Source organism: Cervus canadensis, chromosome 33 (assembly GCF_019320065.1).
Source record: "Cervus canadensis isolate Bull #8, Minnesota chromosome 33, ASM1932006v1, whole genome shotgun sequence".
NCBI lineage: Eukaryota > Metazoa > Chordata > Mammalia > Artiodactyla > Cervidae > Cervus > Cervus canadensis.
Genome location: NC_057418.1, coordinates 4,393,853 through 4,418,849, shown reverse-complemented (window position 1 = coordinate 4,418,849; position 24,997 = coordinate 4,393,853). Strand labels below are relative to the sequence as shown.

General features: G+C 39.1%; 1 protein-coding gene across 10 annotated transcripts in view; it reads right to left on the bottom strand.

Moving 5' to 3' along the window:
- Positions 1-24,997, bottom strand: part of L3MBTL3 (L3MBTL histone methyl-lysine binding protein 3) — a 108,466-nt gene that overhangs the window by 26,035 nt on the left and 57,434 nt on the right. For all 10 annotated transcript variants that reach the window (XM_043457091.1, XM_043457092.1, XM_043457095.1 and 7 more), the window contains 4 exons: positions 19,160-19,270; positions 14,177-14,291; positions 12,467-12,569; positions 4,201-4,350 (listed from right to left, as the gene is read on the bottom strand). In XM_043457091.1, the coding sequence (XP_043313026.1) occupies positions 4,201-4,350; positions 12,467-12,569; positions 14,177-14,291; positions 19,160-19,270 (479 nt within the window). The remainder of the gene's footprint in view (positions 1-4,200; positions 4,351-12,466; positions 12,570-14,176; positions 14,292-19,159; positions 19,271-24,997) is intronic.

Sequence of the window (24,997 nt, the reverse complement as noted above, 5' to 3'; positions counted from 1 at the left end):
TCTCTTATGCAAAAAAATTTTTAAACTTTCAAAGGTTTTATTCAGATATATAAAGAAACACGTTCTCTTACTCAGCTGCAGACATAGAGAGATGTAAGGTTATTGATCCCCAGAAACCTCCACGGACTGTCACAGAGCCCATCAGCCTTACCATCTGCTGCCAGGAGGGCAGTGAGGGCAGAGATGAGCCACTGATCTCCCAGGGAAAACATCTCACTGAAAGCTCCAGACACAATCCTGACACTCCTTATGCATGTGATGGATGAATGGATAACTGGGAAAGGATTACAATCTCATGTTTCTATCTATACACACACTGGCAACTCATTGATTAGCTGGCCACCCATTTGACAAGTCTCTGTAGAGAAAATGGACCCAAACATTGAGCACACCTCCAAAAGTACTCAGCGTGGAGCAGAGCTTCCCAGCCAGGATGCCCCGACCCTCCGGTCCAAGTGTTCTGAGATGTTGTTGCCAATGGCCCTGTCAGTAGGCAGGGCCCCTGTCTAGTACCCAGAGGCAGTCCCAACCACTTTCTCATTGCGTCATACGCATGTCATTTGTGTGGTATGGTTTTCTATGTAGGGAGGGAGGCAAACAGCAGTTTGGGAAACACTGCTCTAATTTATAAAAGCACAGGGATGTGTGTGGGGGCTTCATCTCATCAGTTAATAATCACCTCTTAGATACACAGTGTGCGGATTGTACAAAGTTGAAAAAGTAAGAAGTTTTGCTGGAATAAAAAAAAACAAAGGCTACACAGAGGTGGCCTCTTGGGTGACATGACTGGCAGGTCTCCTCCGAAGGCTAGTGGATGACTCATGGCAGCCTTCCAGCCTCACCGAGCCCCGGGTAGCGTACTTGGCACTGCGGGCGTCTCAGAATCAAGAGAAGATGTGGCCTCTGCCCTGTGGAGCTCACCACCGAGCCAGCACACAGACTCAGAGGCAGCATTTACAGACAACCACCTGCAGTTTGGGGATGTGTAACACGAAAGGAGGTAATGAGGAGCCTGACCCAGGGTCTGCAGGAAAGGATGAAGCTTCCCTGGGGAAACAGGAGGTACCCTGAAGCCCAGGAGGTGAGACTCACTACGACAAGGCAGAGATGGGGGTTCAAGGCAGAGAGAAAAGGTTTGAGGACCAAGGCAGCTGAAGCATTAAGTTTAAAAACGACCTGATAGGAAAAAAGCCGCAGAGTTCAGCAGATGCCAGATAACACTGGTTTTGCAGGCTATGTTCAGAATTAGGCCTTTAATTCCAAGAGTAAAGAGAAAATCACTGAAAATTTTAAGCAGGGAGATATATTCCCAAACGAACTTTTAAAATGTAGGCTCCTGGGCTCCAGACTGAAAGATTCTGGCCGGCTGGGCCCCTAATCTGAATATTAGTGATGTCAGGGGGTCAGATATGGAGTCAGGCCTGGGAAGCACAGATAAGGAACACCGGTTGCCCGTGGGTCTATTCCGAGCAGGTGGCCCTTAAAATACCTTTTCTGGTATGAAAAAGACATATGTATTCCTCAAATTGTTCATTTATCTGGCCTATTATCTCTGCTCCTGGACCAAAAGCAAGGCCAGCATACTTCATTCCGGTGCCCGGCTGGCACCTGAAATGGGAGACTAGGCTGGTGCGGCAGACACTGTCAGCGTGCCTGGCCCGTGCCCCCTGGCCACCCGCTGTGCCCACCTGTCTCACCTGCTCTGCCTTCCCGAGCATCACCCAGGGTCTGGCAGCTCTGCCTGCTGGGCGGCAGCGGACGTGCTGGGGCATCCGCTCATCCTTCCACCCTGGCAGCCTCGCTCTGTGACCGAAGGGAGCTCTGGGTGTTTGCTTTTTTTTGTTTTTTCCACTTTATTTATTTTTTTAATTGAAGGATAATTGCTTTACAAGTGTTTAAAATAGCTGAGCATGTTCATCCCTACAGCGGGAAAACCTGAGATGTGTGTTTTACACAGTCTCCCAGAGAGGCCCAGCAGGAGTGTGTTCCTGCCGTCCGCAGCGGTGGCTGGTGTCACAGTGACGCTTTTACCAGCTGTCTTCCCTTCGTGGCCTCACCTCCTTACTCCCCCACTGGCGCTTTCCTCACCTCTGAAATAAACCACCTGCAATCAAATCTTTGTCTCAAGGTCTGCTTCTGGGGGTGCTAGCTGTCTCTAGCTGTGCCAAATGCCCTTAAGAAAAAAAAAATACAGTCTGGTGGACCAGTGTTTTGCAAATTATTATGAAGGACACAAATAAAATGTATTAAAACCTGACTTGGTAACGATTATGAGGAACGATTCTGGGAAAAGAGGACAGAACATTATCTGCCATCAGGAGAACCATCTTGTTTGAGTGCTCTATTCGAAATTTAACCTAGGTATACATATATATTTTTAAAATGTGCTGGCCTTACTTGGCTTCTCTGGAATAAAAGAAACAAATAAGCAAACTAGTCCTCTTGCAACAAAACTAATAAAAACTAACATTTATTGAAGACTTATTACTCACTGTTTTCAGAGCTTTGCACACCTCACCATTCTTAAGACCAGGTAAAAGAATCAGTGATCAAAAACCTTCATGTTTGCTATAGTAGCAAACATGTATATACTATGTATATAACAAACATGTATATACTATGTATATAAACAAACATGTTTATACTATGTATAAAACAAATAACTAATAAGGATCTACTATAACTTGGGGAACTCTGCTCAGCACTCTGTAATGCCCGATATGGGAAAAGAATTTAAAAAAGAGTGGACAAATGTATAACTGAGTCACTTTGCTGTCCACCTGAAAGTAACACAGCATTTTAAATCAACTATAATAAAAATCTTTTAAAATTAAATTTTTTAAAAATATTACATACATTCATACAGATTCACTTACAGCAAAGGAGCCAGCTAACTTCAACTCTGTTAATCCTACCTTAAAGCAACCATTCTCAAGCCAGAAGATTAGACTTCTTTATTAACAACCTTTCATTTGTTAACATTTTCCTTTCTGCTGTGAGGGAACGGAGCCCAGGTATCCAGCCCAGGGACCAGAAAGTTGGTGAAAAGCCTATAAGGCCGAACTGCCAGCACTGCAGAGTATCCTTTGAAAGTTTTACACAATATCTTGGCTTTTGAAATCAAAACTTTAGGGATCCTTACCTCCCTGTGAGTCAATGAACTCTGCGGCTATAATCACTACTATGTGAATTCCTACTTCATTTGTCTTAAAGTAAATTTCCTCAAGTGATTATGCCCTCATTACAGGGTTCTGAGTTAAGTGAATGAGTTTAGGTTACATTAGTCATGGTTTTAAGGGTTAAGAATAAATCATCACTGTTGTTTCTAATTAAAGAGGTTACAACTCTCCTTCATCCACAGGGCAAAACCACTTTTCTATGAGGATACGGACACTTTAAATGCCATTGCTTCAACAACACTGCTGTGAGCTGAGAATCAGACTTATTAATTCAAATGTTCATTTGGTACATTCGTGAGAATAGAAGCTACCAGATATTAAAATAATCAAAGAACTACATTGCCTTAGATTTTAAAAACTCTCCATAAAAGAAAAGTCCCCAAACATAAATGTGAAGGATCATCTTTCTATTACTCTGTTCTCTTATTGTGGTATCTTCAGTCAATGCAAGGACAGAGGCCATTTACTTAAAGATACATCAAACAAAACTTGGTTCTTTACTGAATAATCCACAGAGGTTAAAACGTTCCAACTTAACTCTACAAGGGAAATGAAAACCAAAGGACTGAGCATACTGTACAACGAATACCCTAATAATTAAATGAAACGACGTAGATACAAGCACGTGGCATATAACGAGCACTAAAAAGAAAGTCCATTCTTCACAGGGTATCTACCATCTTCTTTACAGAGGATGATCTTATATAAATATGGATCAGCTCATTGGGAAATATGAATTAGCAGGAAATAAAATGACTGAATTTCCAAACTTCTAATATCAAGCAAGTTCAGCTACAAGATAAACAAGAGAAGTCTTGCCTGATGTGCATATACTTGTATAAAAAATTTGCCTAAATTTTTTAAGTCCAGGTATTGACCCCCACCGTTATTTCACATTAAGTCAGGGGTATTTTCAACAATGTACTAGAAGACATCACCATAAAACATAAAACACCTAAGGAAAAAAATGTCTTTCAACCACAGTACCTCTGAATAACACTAATATTACCACCTTAATTACCTGGTTTCGGGAGACGAAGAGATTTCATTTGTGTCTGCCCTTTTACTTCTTGGAAATGATGGACTAGCTGGAGGCATTTCACCACTTAAACGATCTGGGAAAATCCGGTCTTTATTCAAATTGATTTCTGAATAGGGACAGTTGGCAGCACTAAAACGTTACAAATCAAAAAAAGAAAGAAGAGAAGATTCCTATTAGACCATAATTACTTCTTCCAATTAAGATGACGAGCTACAAAACGTAAAATGCAAAAATTTAACTGAATATATATTTACATAGATTAAACACACAGCATAAAATCTTTTACCTTTAAAACATAATTTAAGTATATTCTGATAGAAAATATGTCTTTGCCCTAAATTTTTAAATACAATCTCCTACAATCTCTGGAAGTGAGTAATGGTCAACAAAGGATTCCCTCTTGTGTGGTCCAAGGGCAGGGCCTGTGTGTAACTCTGGGAACAATCAGCCCAAGAGAGAAATGGGTAACACGGGAGGGTTGGTGACAGAGGTGGGATAGAGAGAAGATGATGGGAGACAGAGCAGACCTGCTTCCTACAGTGACCTCCAGGCCCTGGGCCATCACTGTTTAATTTCCTTTGTAACAGCTGCTGCCCTCTAAAGGAAGGAGGTTCCCCCATTTCCTGTCTCCAGGCCCATACGCATTCCTGATTGCCCAGAAAAAAACATCATCCTGTAGGGAATCCTGTTCCTGATATGAAAAAGGACAAGACGGCAACTTGGATAATGACCCATCTAGCTCCCTTCCCTGCCACTGGCGACCACTGGGTTGGTCTCTCAGATTCCACCTGGGGATCACTCCTGTCATCCAAGCAAAGGGAATCCGGGTCACTAACTGTTCACTCAGCATGCCGTCAGCACACTCCTGTGCCTGGGCCTCAACCTTCCGACCCCAGAACAGCCGGCAGCTTCTGTATCTTCACACAGAATCAACCATTCCAACTAACTCCCTACCTTGGCCCTTGGTTTTTAGGAAACCTCCTGAAATCTGGAAATGATGTGGAGTCAGGTAAATTATATTAGTGTCCTGCATATTCTTTTCCTCAGATTAGGTAATATTTGGGGAAAATTTTTAAATACTGCCTTTCTGCCCTCTACCAAGAGAATCTGACACATCCTCCTGGGAGGAGAGAAGAGTGTGCAAAGGCTCCCAAAGTAATTCTGGTAATGGTCTACAAAATTTATCACAGATAACTTGTAAGCAAAAGGACATCTTTATTATCTTTACTTACACGTTATTTTATACTGTTATGTCTTATAATAAACATGGTTAAAACCAAACTCATCTTTAATGAACTCCCTTCCCCTGAAAACAAAAAAGGATAAACACAACTATCTCTTCTTGCTTTTGATTTTTTCTTTCTGATAAAGGAAAAACACTAAGCAACTCTCAGATCACAGTCAAGTTTGAGTTTGTTCTTTCTTCCTCATATTGTCTATGTACCCTATTGCAAATTATCTACTTGGTGGCTCAGACGGTAAAGGATTTGCCTGCCATGCAGGAGACCTGGGTTCGATCCCTGGGTTGGGAAGATCCCTGGAGAAGTAAACGGCTGCCCATGCCAGTATTCTTGCCTGGAGAATCTCATGGACAGAGGAGCCTGATGGGCTACAGTCCATGGGTTGCAAAGAACTGAACACAATTGAGTGACTATCACTCAGGGAAAAAGTGGCAGGAAAAAAATACAAATATAAATTTTTTTGATTATTTCTTTTGAGACATAATATGTTGCTCTTCCTAGAATATCACAACCATCAAATGCTTGACTCACTGTTAAACACCTGGCTTTACAATTACTGAATTGTATGTTCATTTTGAAATTCATCAGATATGAAGAAAGACAAGAAAATGAGGGTGCTGATTTTAACCCCACTCTAACACATGGAAGATTCCCAGATTTTTACATGGGCTGGGTCTCCACCTACACACTACAGTGAATAGTTGTAGTTTAGAAGGTTTATAAGCCCCCCAAGGGCAGCCCCTTCCTCTGTTTGTTAAGTGAAGGAACAGGATGCCTCTCTAGACCACCATACATATATGTGGGTAGCTCAGAGAGGCAAGACTGCAGAATGAGACTTGGCACCTAAATATCACCCTTATCTCGGTTGCTAGGCCAGAGGGAAATTTCAAACTCTCATTTCGAAGCAGGGAAACAATCACAGCCTTCCGAGCAAAGATATACTACTGGGCCAGAATGATCAACCAACACAATCCTGTGCTGATCGGCTATACATATTGTGCTAAGCCTTCTCTTCTGAACCCTGAGAAAAATCAAATGGGTTTAAACATCTCCAGTTCTCACAACTACTCTGGGACAGAAAGGGAAGCCAGCTGGTTCCCATGGTGGGAGATGATATAAAAAAAAAACAACAAAGGCACAGCATGCAAATGAAGTGTGCACAGAGGGATGGGCAACGCCCCAGACGGAAACCAAGAACCAGGCTCTAAATGTGTTTTGCAGCTCTGTCCGCAAGGAGCAGACACAACTTGGAAGACTCTGTTTTACACGACACTTGCAAAATGAAGAGAATGACAACAAACATTACACAGATGGAGTGTGTTACCCAGGGTACGCTGCTTTACTTGCATGATGTCGTCTAACTCCCACAAACCTGGAAAATCATTCCTATTCTAATGCTCATTTTATAGATGCAGAGACAGGCTTTAAAAAAGGGAACTTGCTTAGTATCATCCCATTAGCGTGTGAACTCCAGCTGTCTCCTACAGGAGCAAAAAGTACCTTGCGATACTGAATTATTTCTTTATCCCTGATCCATGGCAATGAGACCTGACAGTACCACCTCTCAGCAAGATGATGCTGCCATATAGCTGGGACCTGCGTGTGAACGCTCAGCCAGGCCAACTCTCTGCGACTCCACGGACTGTAGCCCACCAGGCTCCTCTGTCCATGGGATTTCCCAGGCAAGAAGACTGGAATGGGTTGCCATTTCCTCCTCCAGGGGATCCTCCAGACCCGGGGATCGCACCTGCATCTCTTGCATCTCTTGCAATGGCAGGCAGATTCTTTATTACTGCGCCGGCAAGGAAGCTCAGAAAGGTTAAATATGAACTGAGGCAGTACTTAACCTTTCTGGGCCAATTTCCTCATTTTTAAGTTTATAAAATTCATATGCAGTTTTAATGACTTTATAAACACAGAAGTGCTGATCACAAACTTCTCTGGGAAAAGTGGGTTTCACTGGGCTTATAATCATTTTCATTTTTCTCGTCTATTAAGTTTCTAATAACAAAGCAGAAGTAAGGCTTGGCCCATGGCACAACAGGTACGCTTAGAAACAGTCATTGGCGCATGCAATTACACATGTACACATAACTCTGCTGTTACACAGCTCCCCAGACCTCAGGGGAACAGATTCATACAGGATTGCACAGCTCTTTGCTATGGGGACTTTACTAGGGTGCACTCTGTTCCGTTAGCAAATCATTCCATACCTGCTATATATATATATATATATATATATATATATATATATATATAAATTCTTGTCCCACTGGCCCCTGTAAGGAGGCAGTTTTTCCTTGGAAAGACTGTCCAGTGTATTAGGAAAGGCGGAAAACCGGCCTTGTTCACTGCCTCCCACTGCCACTTTTACAACCTTTTTAGTTGTAAATACATTTATTTAAACAACTGGACGATGTCTTCCGTTTCCTAAGTGCTCACATGCTCATTCTCACTCTGTCAAGACAGGAATCTATAAAATACAAGTTCTGTCCAGCTACTGTGGTTTGCATGAGACTCTAGCAGTTAAGAGTAGGGGCTTTAGTGCCTTAAGAGCCTAGGCTGAATCCTGGGTCTGCCACTCTCTGATCTTGAGTACTTTTCTCAAGCATTCTAAATCTCTGTTCCTACTTCTGTGAAACAGAGATTAGAGCAGTACCAGCTTTATAAAGCTGCTGAGAGAATAAAATGAGATAACAGATCTAAGTCCTAAAACAGAGCCTGGCTCCTAGGAAGTCACACACACAAAAAGCCAGCCTAGGATTATTATTTTAAAAGGAGAAGAGGAGGAACACTTAACCCCTACTGGGTAAAAGGCCATCAGCAAAAATAAACACAGCATTAAAAACTCCGTAACACGCCTTGCTTATGGTGGCATCACTGCTTCCCTCAGGAAAAGGTGATGATTCTGAGCGCTACTCATTCATGCGTCTCCAAATCCCTGTCTATACCATGCTGGCCTCCTTAGAAGTGAGGCCTTCTCCTCTGCACAGCCCATCACCTAGCCTCGTATCTGCATACAGCAGGCACTCAATAAATGTTTGTTCCATGAGTGGACTGAATCTTGAATTAAAATGATGACTGTGGTTTGCAGGTGTTTTTAATTTTTAAAAACAGAGTTATTAATTTTTAAAAACTCTCCATGGACTTTATAAATATCCTTTAGAGGTTGTAGGAAGTACTCTCTCTCTTTTTTTCTTTTCCTGTTTAATTTTACTGAGATAAAATCTTACATAGGGAAGATTTACTTCACTTCTGAAGACATCAGATATGCAAAATATTGTTTTATATAACTTTAGTTCTCCTTTAATCTCTCGTCATTATGACCTCTCAGTAAGCCAAATGAGTGAGTCAGGGAAGGGACACACCAGGACACAGCCAATACTAATACTGCCTTGCTAGAGACAGAGTTGTCATCTGACTGCTGAGCATCTCCAGAAATGGGAACACCATACCCACATCCAACTCGCTCACTGATCGTTTATATCTTCACATTTAAAAAGAGCACATTCTTAAATTTCATTGTTGAGAACACATTTCTATTTCCAACACTTCTTAGATCAAATTCAACTATTGTAATTTTTGGAGATGCTAACAGCACATCCTAGTCAAAACACAGGCTTGTGCTTACATGTTCATAAAATTGATAATTCTTGCCAAAAGAGCAACTTTCTTTGTTATCTAAGCAAAGAATGCATGTTTTGATTTATGCAGTTTCTCACATTAATCCGAAGAGAATTTTCTCATTACATTTTCCTAAACACAGCATTCTTGGCAAGGACAGAAATAAGCGCCAGTCCTGTCAAAGAACATTCGTGATGCAGCAGCTCTTCCACAAGTCTAGTAAGGAAATGGTAAACACACTGTGGCTACTAAGGGTTAATGTTCCTCCAGATAAAGAACATTAAGCGCTATGAAGAGAACAGCATGTTCAGGAAGACCAAGAAAAGCCAGCAGAGTGGGCTGAGAAAGTGGGAAGCCACAACACAGGCAGGAGTTGACACTGTCCACTGGTCCTCTGGACTGCATTCCTGCCCCAAACTATGCGCAGATCTGCCAGCCACGTCTGACAGGTGACAAGGAAATGAACACTTCTGTATCAACGCATGTCGTGTAAGCTGCGATGTCTACTTCCTCCTTCATTCCCCCGAACAACGGGTCATTCTTCACTATGGCTTCAATTATACTGAAAGATTTTTTTTGTTTTTAACCACATTTCTCCATAACATCTTATATGATTCTCCTCATAATTTTTCCCTTCACTTAGCAAATACAACACTGCATCTTGGAAAAAACACTGCAAAGATGATCACTGAAACCTTATGCAATGGGGGTGGACCACCTCTGAGGTCCACAACTCATCTGGGGAAAGGTGGTCTTAATGAGTGGCTGGTGCCATCAAGCAGGGGACAGACTCCTGGCACAGACCTTGCTGTGACAGGCAAGCCTCTCTGCTCAGACCTACAGCACTACTAAAGAGATTACAGACATTGCTATAAGGTGGATTTTCTTCCTGAAGACCAGAGAGAAAAATTCTTTGTAAATTTTTTATTGTACCACACATACAACGTAATGTCGGTATTCACCCATTTTAAAGATTTCTTTGATCTTTTCCTTCATAAGTTGAGCAAACTGCCTTTGGTTCAGTGAACACCTTAGGGTTGTAAAGCAGAAAGGTACAAAGTTTCAATATTAGTTATCACTTTGTATCTCATATTTCAATTAAATCAAGTTTCATTAGTCCCTGAGTTCTTTGAAGGCTAGATCTGTGACTTATTCGGGAAGCCACACCTGATTCTCAGACAGGGGAGTAGTCAGGGGCACAGTTAGACTGGGTGCTATTCCTGGCTCCCTCCTCACCCACTGTCAGTCAAGCAGGTTAGAGAGACCCCTAGTGTCATTGCAGCTTCACCAAAAAAATGAAGAAAGTCATAGTCCAGTATTATAGGGTCACCAGAAGGTTATCCAATACATGCTACTAGGAAAAAAAACCTGCTGCTCAAAAATATTTACTGAATGAAAGAATTTACAGACATATAAAGAAGTCTGGCATACTAATGAGTTATTTGGATTTATATACCAGAGTCACTCCTTATCCGTGGTTTTGCTTTCTATGATTTCACTTATCTGAGGTCAATCTAAGTATGAAAATGTTAAATGAAAAATTCCAGAAATAGACAATAAATTTTAAACCGTGCACCATCCTGAGCAGCATGATGAAATCTCACGGTGTCCCCCTCTGGCCCTGTGAGGAGAAAATCACCCCTCAGTCCAGTGCATCCAGCCCGTTAGTGACCTAGTAGCCTCCTTCGTTACCAGATCCACCGGCAAGGTATCACAGTGCTTGTGTTAAGTCATCCTTGATGTGCCAATAATAGCCCCAAAGCACAACAGCAGAGATGATGGCACTTCAGGTACCCCAAAAAGAATCCATAAAGTGCTTCCTTTGGTGAACAGGCGACAACTCTCAACTTCATGGGGAAACAATCTCCACAGTAAAAATGAATCTTCTATCTGTCCAATTGAGAGGAAAAAGAAATTTGTCCTAGTTCTCCTACCGCACCTCAAACTGCGAGAGTGAGGACCACAGTGTGTAACAGATGCATAGTTAAAATGGAAAAGGCATTCAGTGGGTACAATACGACTTTAGAGAGACAACGTTCACATAACTTGTATTACAGTACATTATTTATAACTGTTCTACTTTAATATTATTGTTGCCAATCTCTTACTGTGCTTGATTTATAAGTCAAACTTTATCACAGGTATGCGTGAATAGGAAAAAACATAATACATATAGGGTTCAGTACTATCCCAGGTTTCAGGCATCTACTGCGGATCTTGGAACATCCCCACACAGGGATGCGGAGGGTAATGCCTGAAAGTAATCCAGGTGCCTTCACTGGCCAATACTGAGTCACTCCTAGGATACAGTATTTTTATCTCCCCTTAATCATACTGCTTTTGGCTTGGAGTCATACAAGCCACGAAAAGGATTTTTAAATGGATATTTGCAAATGGAATCATGATCCTGTCTACATGCAGATTTTTACTCTGGAACACACTGAATCCCATAAAACAAACTTGGCAGTAGTGCTGCAAAAGGCTTTGAGGTTACAGAAATTTAAGGAAGAAGAAAACTATATGAAGATAAAACAGCCATGTCAATTTTACAATTCCTATTAATTCTCAGAGAAACAGGCAGGGCAATCTCAGATGTTTTAAGGACCAAGATTCACAACCTATATAAACTAGATAAACAAGGAATCATTTTTCTTACTGGGCAATCCAATTAACATGCAGTTAGAACACTTTACACTGACAAATTATTATTTTAATATATATCAGAATAGGTGATGCCTCTTTTCTCTAAAAATCCCAGTTAAAATCACAGAAATTTCTTGCTATTCCAGCAATATTTGAATATGTCTACAAAAACCCAATCGCCCGAGTAACACATCAAATTTCAAATGTATAACTTTGGTTTCTCTTTTAAGTTACTTAGAAGTAAGAGAAAAATATTGAAAACCACTTAAGTTTGACCAATGTATTCTGAAATGTGTCTATTTATATTTGTGCTTTTTGTGACCTTTGCTGCTAATCTACAATAATCTCACCTCTCACTATTCAAATTTTTGAGTCACCCAATCAGAATATTTTACCAAACAAATACTTTGAACAAGTTCCGCCCTCTTCTCACTATTAATGGTCAACCCCAAATGACTTTAAGATGTAAAGTATCTATAAAACTAGTCAGGTTGCCAAGAAGCTACTGTAAATCTATTTTAAACCACAAATGCATTCTCTCCCAGGAATATGTAACTACACATACACTCTTCATTTTTACATGGTCACCATGACAACCTCAGTTCCTATGGATCTGAATGCAGAATTGGTTCCGATCTATTCAGTGTACGTGGAAACCATTATCGCCCACCTACAAGGGACAGGCACCTCCATCCGACCACAGAAGGACTCTCCAAGTGAGTGGAAGCAGCGAATACCTGTGAGGGCCCAAGTGTCTCGCTCTCTTAAAATGGCCAATCCCTCTGCATCCCGGGGTTGTGCAGCCCCCGTGTTCCGAGGCTTCCATCAGCTCTAAGGGGCCTATTACAAAGCCAAAAGAAAAAAGCAAAAAGTTAGGGCTGTGAGAGGCAAATGCCTTGGAGCAGAATGAGAAAAACAACAACAACAACAATTTTTCAATCAACACTTACACACAGAAAAGGAAGGCCCTACAAAATTAAAACTATGTTTATAGGCTCTGCTTCTGAAGGTTTTCCCTAGTACTTTGTTCACACTGTCTCTCTTTAATAGGGAAACGGTAAACTTTGATCCAGCCCTCTTTCAAAATGTCACAAATTCCAGAGATACCTAAATCTGAAATAATGAAATGATTCTAAACAGCTTGATCAAGTAAATAACATAATTAACATATGCACACTCGCATGCTGTGAAAACTTCAAACAACACACCAGGATACAGAAGAACAGCTACAGATCCCCTTTAAGCGACTCTCTTCACATTTCATACCCTCCTTAGTCCTGACTGACCATGTTAACATGACCTTCCTAGATGTTCCAAGCATTCCCAAATGTACCTACGTTTGCATATGTACATGTAATAAATCTTTGGTTTACTTCGGCCACATAAATTAGGGACAACATGGGTATACACCATTTTGAAGCAGTCTTCTTTGGTCTTTAGCTTCAACTGAATAGTAATATTTTTATGATTTGCACAGTAGGTGTACTATAAGTGCACCAAAATTTATTTAAGCAATATTTGTTCCCAAGGTTTATTATTTTAAACATACTGTGACCAACATCATGCAGTGCATTCTGGTGGCCTTTTGCAGTTTCTAGGTGACATCTAGGAATGAAGCCACTAGTTGGGGAGGGCATGCTAAATTTTTAAGAAAGCCCACAATAATGTATTGTATTGCCACATTTTTCTTTCTACAATGTATTTACTTTCCTCCACAATTGAAATCCAATACGCTAAGCTCAAGGCTTCCCCGGTGGCTTAGCGGTAAAGAATCCGCCTGCAATGCAGGAGCTGAAGGAGACACGGGTTCAATCCCTGGGTGGGGAAGATTCCCTAGAGGAGGGCATGGCAACCCACTCTAGTATTCTTGCCTGGAGGATCCCATGGACAGAGCAGCCTGGTGGGCTACAGTCCATGGGGTCACAGAGAGTCAGACATGACTAAAGTGACAGCACACGTATGTTAAGTTCTTGGTGTACCTTTTTCAAAAAATTGAATTTAACTAAAATTTTTATTGAGGTGATGGTAGATTCCCATGCAATTGTAAGTAAACACAGAGGGAGATCCCTTGTACACTTTGCCTAGTTTCTCCTGATGGTACTACTTTGCAAAACTATTGTTATCAAGTCACTACTAGGATATCAACATTGATACATTAAAATTTTGATAGTCTGACAAATTGTCTACCAAAATTTAGTACTAGTTCTAAAAGATGATGAAGACTGCTAAATAAAAGAAAAGTCTAGGCACACACTACTTTCTCAGATATTAAATTTTTTCTTTTATGTACTTTTGACTATCAGGTTAACTAAAAATACAGTAAGAAGAAAAACAATTACATAGAGAAAAACTGTACAGTAGAGAAGTAGAATGAGATGGAAAAGAGAATATTAAGCACACTACACAATAGTGGAAACATTTCTTTAAGTAATCCTGGTGTATCTTACTCAAAGGAGGTTGAAGAGGATGCCCAGTTTTTGAACACCAACCAACAGGGTGAATGTCAGGAGAATCTGCATCTATCCAGTAATCATAGCAACTATTCCAGCCATCAAAGTGAACCTGGAAAACAAAAAGAGATCAACAGTTTAATTCAGGTCACAAAAATCCCTACAGTAAAAACTCTGCCAATGGTAACCACCTTCATTCTAACTTATAAATAGTACACTGAATATACAAATAAATTAAACACAATAGATGTCAGATGGATAAAAATTCAAGTATTGAAAACTGAACAATAAAAGTTCCAGAAGAAAGCATGAATTAATGTATTTATCTTAAGAGTTCAGTAGCCTTTGTAAGCAAGATGCCAAACTCAAAAGCCATAAATGAAAGATGGATCAATTCGACTACATCAAAGTTCAAATCTTCACAATGGCAAATACTACTGCCAGCAAGAAACCAAAAAGAAACCAAAAGAAACCTGAAAAACATATTTGTTAACGTGTGACAATGTACTTTGTTCCTCAATTCGTAAAAAAATCATGTATCAGTATAAAAAGATGAAAAACCTAACAGAAAAGGTGGAAAAGTGACAAGCAGCTCATTAATAGAAAAATAAAAATAAATGGTAAACATACAAAAAGACAATTTCACATAACTAAAAAGCTACAAACTAATTTCACAAGATGCAATTCTTTTCCTTTCGATCTGCCAGAATGTTCCATTTTGGTGATTCCTAGAGCTAGTGAACATGAGATTAATGGACGCTCTCATAGACCACTGACAGGAGTCTTGACTGGTGAGAGATTTCTAGAGAGGTATTTGGCAACAATGATTAACACTTAAAACATATCATCTTTGACTTGATAATCTAAATAACTCAATTCATTGTTGTGCCAGAAAAAAACCAGAATGCCTACCATCCACGAGACTGGTTATATAACTTATGGTATATTTATGTAATGGAGAAGTACAGAGTTACTAAAGCATGTATATACGGGTTCAAAATAATGTTCTTTGCAATGAATCTGCTTTCTCAAGCTTAGGAATCAATTAATCCTAGAATTAAATCCCACAGAACTCCACATCTGGAGGAAATCATGGATAAAATTTTAAAATGGAGAAAAAAATCACAAAGTCAGTCAGGAGGAATAACCAGCTTAAGATTCATAGATCCAAAATAAACTTGTTCAGTCCACATACATTGCATATAAAAGCAACACTTAAAGCTGTTAACTTGAAACAACCCTTTTCCTTCCTCTGATCAAAAGTAATGTTCAAATAACACTGAAAATTAAGAACATCAGCTTATGTCGTCAATGCTGCTGCTGCTGCTGCTAAGTCGCTTCAGTCGTGTCCGACTCTGTGCGACCCCACGGACGGCAGCCCACCAGGCTCCCCCGTCCCTGGGATTCTCCAGGCAAGAACACTGGAGTGGGCTGCCATTTCCTTCTCCATATGCTCTCAATACTACCAATAAATAAGAAGTTATACATAATCCATAGCACTAAAGTTAAGTTTTAAGCATTCTAATTCTCAATTAATCATCAAGTGATAGTGCTCTACTTTACTAGATACATGAAAAACTCTTGTTTTCTGATATTTCTATTCCCAAATTTCATGTCTTCTACACTGCAAACAATGTTCATGTAACTCATGTGACATTTGTTAAATTTTACAAAATTTAGCTATCTGCCTATAGCAAACAAACTTAATCCTAATAAGTAAATGGTTCTCCAACCTGGATACACACTAGAATTACTTGTGATAATTGAAAATAAGAAGAAAAAAACTGGCTGAGCCCAACAAGAAGGTTCTGAACTTAGAGGTATAACTTAGAGGTGTAACTTCTGTGCACCTAACATGTCATTTACTTAACTCCTAAGTAATTCTACTGTGTACTGAAATTTCCAACGATACTGAGAAGGACACTATTGTACTGCAATATAGACTCCAAATATCTTGGTATCATCATAAATAAAAGGGTTCTTTTAATAATTTCCTCTCAAATACCTTTAAGAATATGTTGAAGATAATATATCTAATGATACCATAAACCCCTTCCTAGTTTTCATTAAAACTGATATCCCAGTTTGGCAATGAAAAGTCATCTATCAAAGATGACAGATATATTGCCAATATATGACAATATGCAACAAAAAGAAGACAATACTTTAGTTGCTGTGAATAAGCTGAAACTCTTCTACAAACCAGGCTGGCTAAAACTGATATCTCAGTTTGGGAATGAAAAGTCATCTATCAAAGATGACAGATATATTGACAATATATGACAGTATGCAACAAAAAGAAGATAAAATTTTAGTTACTGTAAACAAGCTGAATCTCTTCTACAAACTAGGCTGGCTGGCAACTGGGAGAATTTTAGCAGTTTAAGGTTAAATTTCAGAGTTAAAATTTAATTTAAGTATTATGAGCACAAGAGCAATACAATTATCTGATAAGGAGCAAATACACTTAAAAACTGCTATTTAATCACTTATATGTGGAATCTAAAAAATCATACAAGTGAATGTACATGCAAAACAGAAAGATTTACAGATACAGAGAGCAAACTAGTGGTTATCAAAGGGGAGAGAGGAGGAGAAAGAACCAATTAGCAGTGTGGGATTAATAGATAAGAACTACTGTGTATCAAGCAGATCAGCAACAAGGATATACTGTACGGCAAAGGGAATTATAGCCGTTATCTTGTAATAACTTTTAATAGAGTGTCACCTGCAAAGATACTGGATTACAGTACATCTGAAACTAATAAAATATTATAAGTCAAGTCTACTTTAACTAAAAGTTGCTGTCTGAAACATGTGTGTGGTAGTTGCTCGGTGTGTCTGACCCTTGAGACCCCATGGACTGTAGCCAGCCAGGCTCCTCTGTCCATGGGATTCTCCAGGCAAGAATAACGGCTTGGGTTGCCATTCCCTTCTCCAGGGGCTCTTCCCAACCCAGGGATTGAACCTGGGTCTTCTGCATTGCAGGCAGATTCTTTACCAGCTTAGCCACCAACACTTCAATTAAAGATTGCTATCAGAAGTTATGCAAACATAATATATATATAAAAAAATTAAACCTAATTAATACTCTTACTATGGAAGCCCAGATGAAATAAATTTATTATAGTTTGTACAGTTTCATTTCATCTTTACTACTTGAGTCACTGGCACATTAAGAGGTTTTCATGAACCAAAAAAAAAATCAGACTTTCTTGTAATGGTAAGTGATAGTTGTTCTCTTGCTGGGTCCTATTTTGAAATGAAATAAAATTACCTAACAAAGAGTAAGAGAAAGATACATAAATATATAACACAAAATATTTAAGCACTGTACAAAACACAAGTGAAAGTGAAAATTGCTCAGTCATGTCCAACTCTGTGACCCCAGGGACTACACAGTCCATGGAATTCTCCAGGCCAGAATACTGGAGTGGGTAGCCTTTCCCTTCTCCAGGGGATGTTCCCAACCCAGGGACTGAACCCAGGTCTCCCATACTGCAGGCAGATTCTTTACTAGTTGAGCCATAAGGGAAGCCTAAGAAACATCCAAAAATATTTATAATAGAAATGTTCCACTCTAAAGACAATTAACATAAAAGCAACTCAGCAATGAGGCCAAATGAAAATTCTAAAGAAAATAGACTGCTGCTGCTGCTAAGTCGCTTCAGTCGTGTCTGACTCTGTGCGACCCCATAGACGCCAGCCCACCAGGCTCTGCCGTCCCTGGGATTCTCCAGGCAAGAACACAGGAGTGGGTTGCCATTTCCTTCTCTAGCGCATGAAAGTGAAAAGTGAAAGTGAAGTCACTTAGTCATGTCCAACTCTTAGCGACCCCATGGACTGTAGCCCACCAGGCTCCTCTGTCCATGGGAGTTTCCAGGCAAGAGTACTGGGGTGGGGCGCCATTGCCTTCTCCAAGAAAATATACTACTGGATATCAAAGCATAGTACAGATAATTTAACATATTTTAAATCACAGTTTAGGAAATTAGACACATTTTTTACCTAGAAGTATAATTTGGACCCTTTTTAAAAACTTAATATTCATTATGGACAATTTCAAGATTAAGACAGATAATAGTTTTTAAGAGCACACTATTTCATTTTTTTTAAAAAAAACTTATTTGGTTGGATTTTATGTTCAGGTGAAAGGCAACTCAATAAATCACATTTTAGACCTAGGTGCTTACTTCCACTCTCTTCTGAAGTGAAAGTTATGTTTGACAATGTATAAACCCAGGACAATCGGAGAAGGAAGCAGCTGACAGACGTGGCAATGATGAGGCGGAGGGCACAGTGGGTGAGGGAGAGCTGACCCCCTGGAAGAGAGGGGTTGGGCTGCAACCCGGCCGCCAAGAGAGGGGCAGCAGGGCCAGGGTGAGCGGGCTCAGCATGCAGAACCCAGAAGGACTCAGTGTGGAGGCAGCAAGTATGTTAGGAGGTCTGGAAAACGACAGGACTGGCTCAAAGTCTGAATATGGAGATTTATGCAAGATGATGGGGGAAAAACCCTCATACGAAAGTATGTTATCACAAAACATCAAAATATTAGGGACAAAGATAATCTTGAGAGTTTCCAGAGAGAGAAGGAACCCAATGGCCTTGGACGTCTCAAAAATCAACATCCCATAAAAAAAACACTGAACTTAATTAAAAAAATATATACATCCTATTGGAAAATGAAGTATTATATTACCTTCTGAACAGAAGATTACCTTATACACTATACCTACGTTTTCTTCCAAATACATACTTAAAATACTAAGTCAGTCATAAATAAGGAAAAAACTTATGTGGATTAAACTAAGAAAAGTAGAAAAATACTTACTTACAAAGATACAGAATCACTTAATTTCCATATTTCTAGGGTTTTACTAATTTTAGGACTTCACAAATTAAACGTCTGCTGAAGTTTTCATCCAAGACATTTTGTTAAGAAAAAAAAAGGAAAACAAAACCACAACAGAGAATACTTACTTTTATTCGGTGATCATCTGTGTCTGCAACTGTTGCTACTCTAATAAACACGGGATTTCTTTTGTCTATGACCTCAAGCTTCATTTTTTTCTGGAATCCATGTGGCGGCTTCTGCCGTGACAGAAAATTTTTTATAGTGAGATACAGAGGAAGGGATGATGAGCTCTATGTCACAAAGCTAGAATTTTTTTTTTTTAATTGAACTATTGTAAGAGAACCAGTCTCTCAAACTCAAGTTCCTCAGAATGGCTTTGGACTTCATTCTCCTTACCAAAAAAAAAAAATCACAAATCACACAGCCAAGCCTGCAGGCGATAGAAAGAGCCTGAGCAACTAGCCACAGGAGCCAACAGGAAGCCAAAGATCTTAAGCTGAAACTCAGAATACTGTGGTTTTTTTGATTAGTCACAGGGAAGACAAGAATTTTTTCTCATTACTTGGAGCTAGCTGTCTCGGCAAAAGTCAACAAACATGAAAGTTATTTTTAAAAGAGAGGGAAGAACATTCAAGTTGTAGAGAGGAGACACAGAAATTCAGTCTGTTCAGTTCAGTCGCTCAGTTGTGTCCGACTCTTTGCCACCCCATGAATCGCAGCATGCCAGGCCTCCTAGAAATTAGCGTGACACAAAAAAGTAACAGAAGTCTTTCTAAGAAGAAAATTAGCAATCAACACACACAAGGTGGAACTGCTCTACTAAGAACAGGAATGGGGCTACCTACATCTCAAAACTCAGCAGAGACCCACATGCCTCTGAAAAATTTACGGGCAGAAGGAAAGGTGATGGCTAACAGGTGTTATAAAAGTGTTGCTGTGAAAATCAAGCATGAAAATTATGCAAAGGATGCAGAACAATTAATGCAAGGCACATAAAGGCCAAGATAGAGGAATTATGATTTTCTCTCTGATATCACTGTGATACTAGATATGCAGACTGAGTTTAACATGATTTTATCCACTTCAAAGCAAAACTGCAAAGCAGCTCTTTTCTGTATGAGGCTAAGTTAGAGGGTCAGATAAAAATCCATAGAATTTCATGACTCTAAACATTACTCATGTATAATCCTGAATTTATGGCTTTTCTTCATGTAACAATTTTTCTCTCAAAAATTTTGGTGTTCTTTTCTGACGTATTTGAATCCATGCCCATCAATTAATTTTATCATTAAAAACTCTATAAATTTACACACAAAAGGATCTATTAAAAACATTGCTTATAATACTGTCACTTTTTTTAATCAAGTACTTAATATATCTTTCTTTTCTTTTAAAATACAAATTATAAAGCACGTTGAATAGTCACACAAGTCCAAGAAACCCAGAGAGTCCCAAAAAGGATAAACCCAAGGTGAAACACCCCAAGACACATATTAATCAAATTAACAAAGATGAAACATAAAGAACAAATATTAAAAGCAGCAAGGGAGAAACAACAAATAACACACAAGGGGATTCCCATAAGGATAACAGCTGATCTTTCAATAGAAACTCTTCAGGCCAGAAGGGAATGGCAGGACATACTTAAAGTAATCAAAGAGAATAACCTACAACCCAGATTACTGTACCTAGCAAGGATCTCATTCAGATGTGAAGGAGAATTCAAAGGCTATACAGACAAGCAAAAGCTGAGAGAATTCAGCACCACCAACCCAGGTCTTCAACAAATGCTAAAGGATCTTCTCTAGACAGGAAACACAGAAAGGTTGTATGAACACAAACCCAAAACAACAAAGCAAATGGCAACGGGACCATACCTATCAATAATTACCTTAAATGTAAGTGGGTTGAATGCCCCAATCAAAAGACAGAGACTTGCTGAATGGATACAAAAGCAAGACCCCTATATATGCTCTCTACAAGAGACCCACCTCAAAACAAGGGACACATACAAACTGAAAGTGAAGGGCTGGAAAAAGATATTTCATGCAAACGGAGACCAAAAGAAAGCAGGAGTCGCAATACTCATATCAGATAAAACAGACTTTCAAATAAAGGCTGTGAAAAGAGACAAAGAAGGACACTACATAATGATCAAAGGATCAATCCAAGAAGAAGACACAACAATTATAAATATATATGCACCCAACATAGGAGCACTGCAATATGTAAGACAAATGCTAATGAGTATGAAAGGGGAAATTAACAATAATGCAATAATAGTGGGAGACTTTAATATCCCACTCACACCTATGGATAGATCAACTAAACAGAAAATTAACAAGGAAATACAAACTTTAAATGACACAATGGACCAGCTAGACCTAACTGATATCTATAGGACATTTCACCCCAAAACAATCAACTTCACCTTTTTCTCAAGTGCACACGGAACATTCTCCAGAATAGATCACATCTTGGGCCATAAATCTAGCCTTGGTAAATTCAAAAAAATTGAAATCATTCCAGTCATCTTTTCTGACCACAATGCAGTAAGATTAGATCTCAATTACAGGAAAAAAAACTATTAAAAATTCCAACATATGGACGTCTAGTAACATGCTTCTGAATAATCAACAAATCATAGAAGAAATCAAAATATGCATAGAAATGAATGAAAATGAAAACACAACAACCCAAAACCTATGGGACACTGTAAAAGCAGTGCTAAGGGGAAGGTTCACAGCATTACAGGCTTACATCAAGAAACAAGAAAAAAGCCAAATAAATAACCTAACTCTACACCTAAAGCAATTAGAGAAGGAAGAAATGAAGAACCCCAGGGTTAGTAGAAGGAAAGAAATATTAAAAATTAGGGCAGAAATAAATGCAAAAGAAACTAAAGAGACCATAGCAAAAATCAACAAAACTAAAAGCTGGTTTTTTGAAAAGGTAAACAAAATTGACAAACCGTTAGCAAGACTCATCAAGAAACAAAGGGAGAAGAACCAAATTAACAAAATTAGAAATGAAAATGGAGAGATCACAACAGATAACACTGAAATACAAAGGATCATAAGAGACTACTACCAGCAGCTCTATGCCAATTAAATGGACAACTTGGAAGAAAGGGACAAGTTCTTAGAAAAGTATAATTTTCCAAAACTGAACCAGGAAGAAATAGAAGATCTTAACAGACCCATCACAAGCATGGAAATCGAAACTGTAATCAGAAATCTTCCAGCAAACAAAAGCCCAGGACCAGATGGCTTCACAGCTGAATTCTACCAAAAATTTAGAGAAGAGCTAACACCTATCTTACTCAAACTCTTCCAGAAAATTGCAGAAGAAGGTAAACTTCCAAACTCATTTTATGAGGCCACCATCACCCTAATACCAAAACCAGACAAAGATATCACAAAAAAAGAAAACTACAGGCCAATATCACTGACGAACATAGACACAAAAATCCTTAACAAAATTCTAGCAAGCAGAATCCAACAACATATTAAAAAGATCATACATCATGACCAACTGGGCTTTATCCCAGGAATACAAGGATTCTTTAATATCTGCAAATCAATGTAATACACCATATTAACAAACTGAAAGATAAAAACCATATGATTATCTCAATAGATGCAGAAAAAGCCTTTGACAATATTCAACATCAACATTTATGATAAAAAACTCTTCAGAAAGCAGGAATAGAAGGAACATACCTCAACATAATAAAAGCTATATATGACAAACCCACAGCAAACATTATCCTCAATGGTGAAAAATTGAAAGCATTTCCCCTAAAGTCAGGAACAAAACAAGGGTGCCCACTCTCACCACTACTATTCAACATAGTTTTGGAAGTGTTGGCTACAGCAATTAGAGCAGAAAAAGAAATAAAAGGAATCCAGATAGGAAAAGAAGAAGTAAACTCTCACTGTTTGCAGACGACATGATCCTCTACATAGAAAACCCTAAAGACTCTACCAGAAAATTACTAGAGCTAATCAATGAATATAGTAAAGTTGCAGGATATAAAATTAACACACAGAAATCCCTTGCATTCCTATACACTAACAATGAGAAAACAGAAAGAGAAATTAAGGAAACAATACCATTCACCATTGCAACAAAAAGAATAAAATACTTAGGAGTATATCTACCTAAAGAAACAAAAGACCTATACATAGAAAACTATAAAACACTGATGAAAGAAATCAAAGAGGACACAAACAGATGGAGAAATGTACCGTGTTCATGGATTGGAAGAATCAATATTGTCAAAATGGCTATACTACCCAAAGCAATCTATAGATTCAATGCAATCCCTATCAAGCTACCAGGTATTTTTCACAGAACTAGAACAAATAATTTCACAATTTGTATGGAAATACAAAAAACCTCGAATAGCCAAAGTAATCTTGAGAAAGAAGAATGGAACTGGAGGAATCAACCTGCCTGACTTCAGACTCTACTACAAAGCCACAGTCATCAAGACAGTATGGTACTGGCACAAAGACAGAAATATAGATCAATGGAACAGAATAGAAAGCCCAGAGATAAATCCACGAACCTATGGACACCTTATCTTCGACAAAGGAGGCAAGAATATACAATGGAAAAAAGACAACCTCTTTAACAAGTGGTGCTGGGAAAACTGGTCAACCACTTGTAAAAGAATGAAACTAGAACACTTTCTAACACCATACACAAAAATAAACTCAAAATGGATTAAAGATCTAAATGTAAGACCAGAAACTATAAAACTCCTAGAGGAGAACATAGGCAAAACACTCTCTGACATAAATCACAGCAAGATCCTCTATGACCCACCTCCCAGAATATTGGAAATAAAAGCAAAACTAAACAAATGGGACCTAATGAAACTTAAAAGCTTTTGCACAACAAAGGAAACTATAAGCAAAGTGAAAAGACAGCCCTCAGAATAGGAGAAAATAATAGCAAATGAAGAAACAGACAAAGGATTAATCTCAAAAATATACAAGCAACTCCTGAAGCTCAATTCCAGAAAAATAAATGACCCAATCAAAAAATGGGCCAAAGATCTAAACAGACATTTCTCCAAAGAAGACATACAGATGGCTAACAAACACATGAAATGATGCTCAATATCACTCATTATCAGAGAAATGCAAATCAAAACTACAATGAGGTACCACTAGACGCCAGGCAGGATGGCTGCTATCCAAAAGTCTACAAGCAATAAATGCTGGAGAGGGTGTGGAGAAAAGGGAACCCTCTTACACTGTTGGTGGGAGTGCAAACTAGTATAGCCGCTATGGAGAACAGTGTGGAGGTTTCTTAAAAAACTGGAAATAGAACTGCCATATGACCCAGCAATACCACTGCTTGGCATACACACCAAGGAAACCAGATCTGAAAGAGACACGTGCACCCCAATGTTCATCGCAGCACTGTTTATAATAGCCAGGACATGGAAGCAACCTAGATGCCCATCAGCAGACGAATGGATAAGAAAGCTATGGTACATATACATAATGGAATATTACTCAGTCATTAAAAACAATACATTTGAATCAGTTCTAATGAGATGGATGAAACTGGAGCCCATTATACAGAGTGATGTAAGCCAGAAGGATAAAGACCAATACAGTATACTAATACATATATATGGAATTTAAAATGATGGTAACGATAACCCTATATGCAAAATAGAAAAAGAGACACAGATGTACAGAAGAGACTTTTGGACTCTGTGGGAGAAGGCGAGGGTGGGATGATCTGAGAGAACAGCATCGAAACATGTATATTATCAAGTGTGAAACAGATCGCCAGCCCAGGTTGGATGCATGAGACAAGTGCTCAGGGCTGGTGCACTGGGAAGACCCAGAGGGAAGGGATGGGGAGGGAGGTGGGAGCAGGGATCAGGATGGGGAACACATGTAAATCCATGGCTGATTCATGTCAATGTATGGCAAAAA